General features: G+C 30.7%; 1 protein-coding gene across 1 annotated transcript; it reads right to left on the reverse strand.

The window, feature by feature from the left end:
* Positions 1-256: 256 nt before the first annotated feature.
* LOC124370678 lies at positions 257-1,195 on the reverse strand (the record flags this gene model as incomplete). The annotated part of the gene is made up of 3 exons (XM_046828965.1): positions 798-1,195; positions 693-733; positions 257-607 (listed from the first exon to the last, which is right to left on the reverse strand). Coding segments are annotated over exons 1-3 (560 nt in total), but the record flags the coding sequence as incomplete, so codon positions are not given.
* Between the last annotated feature and the right edge of the window lie 9,495 nt (positions 1,196-10,690).

Raw genomic sequence — 10,690 nt, forward strand, 5'->3', positions numbered from 1 at the left:
TAAATCAGAAATTAAATTTGATATTGAAATTAAATAGTCCATAAACTTTGATGCAGCATCTTCACCTCTGTAAAGATAAGGATCATTGGGCAATTGAGAAGCAATAATTTCTGTCAAATCCTTATCACAAACCAAATATACACAAAAACTCATTGGTTCATGTATTGCATTTACTGTTGTAAATTGTGATTGTTTTTCGTCAACTTTTTTTAAAATACACTCGAAATCGCAATAAGCAACAACTGGAACTTTATACTTAAAATAGAAATTAGTGAATTTCAAAATTGATGGACTATCATTATTTTGAAGAGGCGGCATTTTGGCTATTAGCGGTTTATGAATTTTACAATTCTGTTTATGATTTTTTAGTCTCTGTAATTTATCTGGTCCTGAATAGTGGGCGAAACACCTTTTACAAAATAGCATTTTTCTCGTTGATTTTGTCACTTGAGACCGTATTAATCTAGAGAAATTATTTATATAACAATAATGATTGTTTCCTTGATCGTTTGAAATTAATAGCAAATCAAAATGATTTACATTCTCTTTATCACATACTTTGAGTGGATAAATTTCTTGATGTTTATTTAATCCGTAAACATTAACACTTACAGTGTGGTTATTTTTTCAAATTTTTTTACTTGTTTTAAATTACAAGGAAATGTTAAATCATTAAAATTAAATTTATTAACATTAGCGATATATCTGTTGTCAATACGACATTTTTTATTTCCTGTAACATAACGTGCTAAAATAGCCCATTGAAAACATTTATTATCTTCATTATTTTGTGGATTAATAATAGCTTTTTTATTTTCAATACAATGTGGAAGTGGTATGTATGAAGATCCGCCTAGCGGACGATACTTGCTGAATCTTAACAAAATTCCGTCTAACGAGCGAAGTGTCCAACCACTTCCTTTTCCCAAATATTCATTTTCTTCTGTACAAATTTTACTAATCATATTTCTTAAAATATCATCCAACGAATCACTATGAAAAACCGTGAAATTCGATGTTTTAAAAGCGGTTTCCTGAGTTTGCTCTGTTAACGGTTTAATATATGTACATTCAACAATAATATTAAATTTCAAAGCTCCATATTCGTTTAGTAAATTTTGAATAATTCTTTTAATTTCTTCTTTTGAAATTTGAAGGATTAAACAAATATCTTTCAAATCTGAATTATTATTTCTTAAATAATAAGTTTTTAATATATTTTTAAACACATTTTCGAGTTCTACAAATGTATTATTCGAACAATTTAAATTTAATCTGTCTCTTTTTCGTCTTAAATTAGGAGAGGGAGGACATTGTTCTGGCTCAATATTAATTTGATGCGGTTGTTCCTGCTCTATTTCTTCATGTTCCTCTTCCACTTCCATAGGTTCGGGAATTGTATGGTTTCTTTTTTTTAAAGGTAGATGTGAATTCATTATTCTGAAAAAAAAATTATTCTAGATTATTTTAAATTTTGAATTTACTACTGTTTCAATTAAACACCAGATGAACCAAAACCCTTGTCTCCTCTTTCTGTCGCTTCCAATTGATAAATTTCAATAAGATTTGGATACACTATACGTTCACAAATTATTTTAGCGATTCTATCTCCGATACTGACATTGAAATCCCTGTCGGAGAGATTAAATAGCAATATACCAATATTTCCAGTATAATCTGCATCGATGACGCCTGCGCCTACGTGTATGCCATGTTTTAATGCTAGACCTGATCTAGGTGCTATACGACCATAACAACCAGTTGGTAACACTAAAGCTATATTAGTTTTAACTAGTTTTCTATCCCATTTTCGGACAACGATGTTCTCCCCACTCCGCAAATCAAATCCGGCTGCGTTTAGTGTACATTTTTCAGGTGGAAATCCGTTTTCATTCAGAAGAATGAATTTCAAATCTAAAAAAGAATACAAAGAATACATTTTACATTTAAATTAAGTATTATCTTATTTAACAAACCCATCTTTTTTTCGTATCCTATTTAACAAAACCATCTTTTTTTCATACGATATACAATCTTGTTTCACATTTTCAATTTTTAGCATATTTTGCCCTACATTTGTTAAAATTGAATTTATTGAGTCTAAAATTTTTTGATCTGATTGATTTTCTTTCGTATTAAGTAGAAAATAACCTTTTTTGATACTTTTTGCCAATACGTTTTTTCATTTTTACATTTTCTTAAATCTTTGACGTCAGTAATTTCGATTTTTATTAAATGTGTTCCAGTTTCACCTGGAGTAGTTATTTTTTTCCTTTCATTCTCGCATTGATATTGTAGTTGTTGAGATATAAAAATAGACTTACTTTTGTTTTTTTTTCTGACTGAATAATTTAGCGAAATCATCTTTACAATTATTATCATATTCAGAATCAGAATCAAAATCAGATGATGATGAGCTAAATGAAACAGCTGTTTTTAACCGTTTGGTTCCTTTTTGATTAGAAGAAGAAGAACATTTCTTAAACTTGTTTTCATTTTCAATTTTTTTAACACCCTGTTCTAATTCAATTAATTTGTTTCGACCAATGTCTTGTACTCTCTGAATAAGATTGAAAGGAAAACTTATTGAACTATGTTTTTTAATTACGGATTCAAAAATAGACATTAGAGTTTCACAATTTTGTTCTTCAATTAAATAATAAATTTGTTTATCACGAGATAGATCGCCAGAAATCATATAGTAATTTAGTAATGTATCGCATAAATTTTGGAAAATCCACAAAAGTTGAACGGCAACAGGACTCATAATGATTTCTTTAGATTTTTGGAGTTCTCCAACCAGTTGCTGCCAGGTATCTAGACTCCTAAACCCTATCATGTAAAGATTTTCTATAATCTGCGTTAAAGTAAGAACAGTTAAAAGTGATTGTGTCGTACCAGATGTAGACTGTTGTTGTTGCTGCTGTTGCTGTGGTTGTTGTTGCTGTTGCTGTGGCTGTTGCTGCTGCTGCTGGCGATCTTGTTCAGTTTTCATATGCTGTGGCTGTGTGAGTAGCTGTCTTAATATCGTTGCGTTTTGTGATCCTGACGAATCTGATGTCAAGTCGACAATCTGTGACTCCATTACTAAAACAGTATTTTAAAAATATAATAGTAATATGAAGAGCTATATTTTTATAAAAATCATATGTTGTTAAAATATTATAGTTAGTGTAAAATTTCAGATGACAAATCCATTACAATCAATACAATCAATAAGAGAAACAACTATATTAGTGTTAAACAAAAATTAAATTTCAATTCGCTTACCTGTATATGAGTGTTGATAGCTTGAAATCTTGCTAACAAGTCAGACACTGGAGCTAGTCAACTTGCTGGACTGCTTATAAAGGATAAACGTATGACGCAAACTCGTGCGCTCTCTCTCTTCCTGTCCTTGCTCCAGCCACTTATTCATTAACAAGTACTCGCAATTATTCTACTTATACTGTTTTACAAAATTTACTTTTTTATTTTTATATTTAACTTAAATAATATTTAAAGGTAAATCCTTTCCAAACACATTCGCAATTTTGTGGTATAACACAAGCTATATCCTCATCTTTATCTACCGATACTAATGAAACTGTTTTATCAGTCTTCATTTGTAAATCAATTCTATTCTGTAATATACATTTATTTATTGAAATGTTATTAAAATTATTAATTTCACAGTACAAATGTTTTATCGGTAAAATAAACTGTAATGTATCAATGCTTTCAATGCATTCTGATTCCAATCTTTCAAATAACGAAGTGTAATACAACCGTATATAGTATTTTGGGGTTTCACTTACGAAAATTTTGTATCTCTGTTTACACATTTCCAAACAATTTCTATCTAAATAGAGCATATTTTTAAATCGAAAAATATGATACCAATAATTTTTATCTTTAATATAATTATGATTTGAAACAAAATCTGCAACAATAACACCTTTCTGTGTAAAAAAAGTTCCAAAATACAAATTTAAACCGTACATAGATGTTACGTATTCTAAATTATGTTCATAATTTTTATACAAAAAATAACTAGCTTTTCAATCAAGATTCAATATTTTCTTATTCAGATTAATTCCCTTACTATACAATTGTCAAAAATAATCGCATTCTATTAGTTTCAAACTTTCAAATTACACTTTACAGTAAAATTAAAAGTTTCAGCTCATCAGGAAGTTTATTTATCAAGTCCATTAGCATAGTGGACAAACAATCATTAGTATGCTGTTGCAACACACTTGCACTGCGCGTGGCTTAATTGCACTAGATTTTCCGCATACTTATGCAACAAAGTTGCGCGTGGCTTAATCACACTGGTATTTCCTATGCTGATGCAACAAACTACCTTGCACTGCACGTGGCTGGTATTTCCTAGTCATGCGCGTTTACACTGCGCAATCACCTAAGTATTACATCGTTACGCTAACACGTCACAGTTGTATGACGACACAAGTCTTATGACGAAATGTTCTTACAACTCATGGTCGAGGTCATCGCGTGACCTTGAATTTCAAGATCAAGGTCATCGGGTGACCTTGAAATCCAAGGCCAAGGTCATCGCGTGACCTTGAAGGCCAAGGTCGACAGGTCAACGAACGACCTTGTCGGGGTCAACGACCGACCTTGCGGGGTCAATGACCTGAGTAGGCGGGAGGGGGGAGGTCGTTGACCTCTGTGGGCGAGGGGTGTGGAGGGGGTGGGGGGATTGTTGATTCCGCATTCCTAAGTGATGACGTCATGTGACCTTGTGCTCCAGAACATACATTTCCTCTCTACTTGTAATATTTATAGAATGTTAGGAACAACGATTCTAAATTATTTTCTTTGTTAATGGTAGTTGAAAATATATGGCAGAAGCTTAAAACTGTGTGTAATAAATTCAAGGAATCTAACAGTAAAACATACTTTTAAAATGGCGAAACAAAATATATTTAAGACCGATTATACTAAAAATATTTGTGCATCAAGTTCCATACAAAAAAAATTAAACATTTACTCATTGTAGTAATTAATATAATATCTATAACTTATAACGTTTTAGCTTATATAAGAATAATTCATGAAGTACGGTTCAAATATTAGATTCAATTATGCATACAAATGTGAAATAATTTATAACCGGCTGTAAATAAATAATAATAATACTATTCTTTCTTACGTGCAACAATTAAAATATTGCCTGGCGTGCGTCAACATAACTATATAAAGTGCATAACTACATCAGATAAATGATTTTCGTGAAGGTAAATACATAAAATGCAATACAATTCCTGTATGTATCAGAATCGGAGATTTCGTGGTTGTTGTTAATTTTAGTACTTTTCATCTCAGCGGCCCATCATGAACTCATAAGTCGAATAAAATCCCTTTGATGTCTAAGGGATTTTATTCGACTTATGTAAGAACATGTTTTAGTTACGTTTTTTATTTTTTTTGTTTCAGTGATTTGTTTGACGCCCTCAGGGAGCCTATTGATTAGTCCGGCTCCAAGTGGTAATGGCAAGTTTTACAAAGCTGCCGTTCTGTGCTGTACGACTCAAAAGTTATCAATACCTCTAGTTCCGTATTAGTGGACATCCCTGCCTGTACCAACTTGCGTTTAAGTCGGCAGTACAGGGCAACCTCGAGAATATAGATACAGGGCAGGATCAGCAATCCAAGCTCCCTAAAGGCATCTTTGCGCGAATCTCTGGGGTTTAATTTCAAAAGAATTCTTATGGCTTTCATTTGAGATCTGAAAACTCTTTTAATAACAGCTTCCCTAAAATCTCAAGCCGTATGTGAAATGTAGATGTATCAGACCGAAATAGGCCATTTTTAATTAGTGAAATTACAAATTATTGAAGGATTCCCTCACTAATTTATATACCTTATTATAGTTTTCCTTTTCGTCGTTCTAACTTCAAAACTATGTTACACGTTTGTTTTTCACATCATCGTGTATTAGTTTCCTAATTATAAATAAACACGTATTCGGATTTTTATAAATTTTAATGGTAGAAATACTATACTTTGTTACACGGGTTATTAAACTTGACGAAGAAAATCTGCGTTGTTTCTACAATGCAAGTACGTGTTGTAATGTATATGAAAAATGTCCAAGTCAAACAGCTGTGCGATTACTACAGGATAATATTTGTATTTTTCACAGGAGACTGGTTGTAAAAAGAAACACTCGGGGGCGTACATCTGAAAACCACATAATGTAACGTACCGCACAGTTTACGATGTAGGGGCACTACTCGGTGACTCAGCAACTGGAATAGGCGAGTTCAACAGTGCTATTTGTGTTTTACCGTAAACAGGGCATTACTGCAGCTTGAGGTCGTTACTCTAGTTCTTTAAAAAGATTAATTCTTTATTCCTACGAGAAAGAACTTAGTATCCAGATAGAATATTTTTTTCTTATTCAATTCCGTTACCACTGCTGATTACTGGCCTAAAATTTCTTCCGGCTTCTAATAGCTTGTCGTCTGAAGGCTTACGGTGACAACGATATATACTCCATGGGACTTTTTGGCATATGATATTCAATAGTCACTGGAGGTTTTGGATTTGGAAGATCTTAGACCCTCGAATCTTTTCTTTTCTGGAAGCTACATATATCAATGAAATATAGTAAAATTTTAAACTCTATAGGACCACCCACTATTTAGGAGGTCATGTGTATTATAAGGTACTGACAATCTATAATATTCCAGCCATCATTGGCGTCTGAACTATTGATGCTCTTAACCTCTGGGAGCACTCTACATCTTAAATTTCAGATTCATTAATAATAAAGTCTCTTGTATATTCCGGCCTTTAATTCCTTTGAAATACAATACCTCCCGAGTACTATGCTTTCGTGAAGCTCTAGGTGTGTGGAATTTGAGAGCATCTAAAAGCTGTAGACTTTCAAATTGACCTGTGATTGGGGTTTTATGAAAGCATTTTGATAACGAGTTTTTAAGAAACGCTTTCTTCTTAATTTTAAATGTTAAGCATATTCCAAACCATGATTCATAGCCTTTTTTAGATTAATAACATTTTGTCACACACATTAAAGAAACTTCGTTGTACACTTAAGCTTTTGAAGATTGTTTAGTATACACAGATTGTTATGAAACCTAAAAATATTCTGTCCACTTTTTTCTCATCTTCAGTTGTAAAAAATTTACAATATTTTTAAGCATTACATGCTTGGCTTATTCTAATATTTCTGTATGTACTCTTGTTATATGTCAAGTATTTAATATCTAAAAGAGACAATCTATTCTTATCCTCAAAACATAGTGTTTTTTATCACATGTAGTTTGACTAACTCTAAATACACAATTCGGTTGCTAATTCAATATAAATTTTTAAGTTTACTCATAGTTGTGTTTTGTAATACGTATAAAAAACTTGTGACAGCATATATATATATATACATATATATATATATATATATATATATATATATATATATATATATATATATATATATATATATTAATACTTTCATCATTTAAGATTTTCATGGTTCTATCAAAGTGTCATTGCCTTTAATATATATATATATATATATATATATAGATATATATATATATATGTATGTATGAATGTGTGTGTGTGTGTGTGTGTGTGTGTGTGTGTGTGTGTGTGTGTGTGTGTGTGTGTGTGTGTGTGTGTGTGTGTGTGTGTGTGTGTGTGTGTGTGTCTACGCTTTGTCTTTATAATTTTGTTTATTTAATATTTATTATTTTTTGAATACACTTTAAAAACTAATAAAGTTATAACTTAACTAAGAAGTGTCTTAAATACAAATAGGATATTTGTGATATAATAGTGAAATTGTATTATTGTTATTGTAAATTATTTTAGTTTATCCATACAAGTATATTATTTTTTCCCCAATATGTTGACAGAAATAACATAAGGGATAAAACCACTATTAAATTAAAAAGAGAACTATTAACTTTAAAAACAATGGATAGTAAACTAGAGCATTTTTTGATTACATCTTTAAAGACCACAATGTAAGTGAAATGTGGGACAGTTATAAAACCTTATGGCCACATTTATTGTAGACATAACCATTGCATTCCCCGACATGTCTGTAGCCGGGAACAAATGGTGTTGAAAACACAAACCTTGATTGGAATTCTTGCTGTTTCTTTGGTTTCTAAGAAAATCACAACCATGTATATAAAATACGTGCAGACCTTAGTTTACTATCATATTAAAGTATTCGTATTTCTGATTAATGCCATGTTTTCAGAGCATAAGTCCCTTACCGAAACTGATGATAACTATTGAATGAAAATCACGAATTAAGATTTACATAATCCTATTATCGGCATATTTTATAATTACATTATTGTTATTGTATTATTTGTTGTGATAAGAATATCATGCACCTGCATTGTATAGGATGAGATTATTCATCTCTGCCTGTTACATATTCTACGAAATAATGATTTGGGGAGAGAATCTTCTCCGTTCCACGTCAGATTTTCTTTAAGCTCGACAAGTCTCTTTTGATACACTCAATTTACTAACATTAAACTAGTTATTATCTTAAATACTCTTGGAGGACTTAATCAATTATCTGTTGACATGTGTTCCACACTGTTTTAAAACAACAAAAAAGGAAGCTATTTCATAGAATATAGAATAATCTATGAGCTTAAACAATTGTCCTATATAGTACAATAGAATTATTGTGACGATAACCTTCAATCTGTGGAGGTGTTATTAGACACCTAATTTACACACATATGTATGAATGTATAACTAAATATTTAATTGCCAAATTATATGATTTGTGGCATAGCTCTGCAACATCACAAAGTAAATAGCCTGTAAAAGAACAAAGATTTAAAGTACTTTCTTTCTGTTATTATTATAAGTGTTTTGGAAATTCCAAGCACTGATTATTGTGCCTCCTGAAAGCTTTAATCTTCCCAGAAATAAGTTAATCTCTGGAAAAATTATACTGTCATCAATATAATTAAATACGACTTTGAGAAATTATTATGATGTAAAAGCTACAAGCAAGATTGTTTCATTTATGTTTATAAGTATAATAAACTGCTATGATTAAATAACTTTTTATTTTAATATATATATATATATATATATATATATATATATATGTATTATAGGCTCAAAAATATATTCAGTTTTATAAAAATGTATTTAATTATAGCAATTTATTATACCCTTAAACATAAATCAACATCGCATTGCTTTATTTTGAACTTTTCTGCTATTTTTTTTCTATTTATAAGTGAAGTATTTCAGTCCCCATAACCAGGTCAATCATTATCAGGTTATCCAACTTCAATATAATAGACACGATATATATTAATCCGATCATACTGTTGTTTGTTCAAGCACAAGTTTAATGCAAGATACATGTCAAGGGCCGTTTAATCGGCGTTACGTCGCTCATGGCACTTTCCTTTGTTGTGAGAAGTTTGCCATCAGATAGGGTGCTTTGTTGGGTTGGTATACGTGATACGCACGCCATATATTCAACGGACTCTGTTCACTAATTTTAATATGGACTGACCACATTCCATCAAATATATGCACAAGATTTGCAGAATAATACAATCAATCATTGCCTATTGTTTTATAAAATTTTTACACTACGATACTTTCTATATTATTTAAAGTTTATACTATGTTGAATTTTTCCAACAATACAATAATACATATTTCCCTTTGGATTACGATAAATTCCTAAAATTTGTAAGTTTCACCTCATTCCAAAAATTATTCTTCACGGTGGGTAAGGATTTTTAGTTGTTTTTAGATTAGTATTAGTATGATATTTAGAAGAGAATTTTAGTAAAGAAATACATATTAATTCAAGTACTCAAATTTCTTGTTATGAGCATATACCATTTTTGACTTCTATATAAAGATTTTCAAATTAGATTAAAGAGATTCACATCCTTTGTATCATTTATATTAATTTGTAAATCAGCTAGAGCATTTTAATCTTTAATCGGTTTGTATAGCTTCACATCTTCTTATAGTCTTAGATTCGAAAACCAAATTGCACCATACAAGCACAAAATCTGGTTTTTCAAATCAAAATTTTGCACCAATATTACCTCTAAGACAAAATTTTATCGTCAGGCACAATAGTTTTGGGGCGGCCAAATGAATAGTTTACAAAATGTTACAGAAAATTAAACGATCTTAACAGAATTTTACTCTCGGTACAAAAATAACTCAATTTAAACGTAATACACGTAAGTTCATATTAAATAAGATTTAACTAACCATATAAGCAGATCCTAAAATTGATGAAATTTAATATTTTTGTCTATCTTTCTCACTGTTATAAATATTATGTATGTGTCAAACATCTGTGATACATTAAAACGCGTATAATTGAGTTACTTGTTATCAGTTACTATTCATACTACATGCTTTAGATTCGGGACTGTACTAGTTATAGAGGGGATAAATAATTCATATAAGCATGTTGCTGGTCCAACACTAGGCCTCATCCACATAAATATCATTGCTATCGTCCAAATATTTGCTATCTGACCTCTCTCTTTACATTTGACAGTCCTAGCGTTTAATTTGCCATGCCGTAATTCATTGCATTGGATGAGTCATCTATTGTGTAACTAATAAAATAAAGTTAACACTACATGATATCTTTGAACGAATATGCAGTGACATTTATAACTAGCAATATGAA

This window comes from Homalodisca vitripennis, unplaced genomic scaffold (assembly GCF_021130785.1).
Source record: "Homalodisca vitripennis isolate AUS2020 unplaced genomic scaffold, UT_GWSS_2.1 ScUCBcl_423;HRSCAF=2384, whole genome shotgun sequence".
Lineage (NCBI taxonomy): Eukaryota > Metazoa > Arthropoda > Insecta > Hemiptera > Cicadellidae > Homalodisca > Homalodisca vitripennis.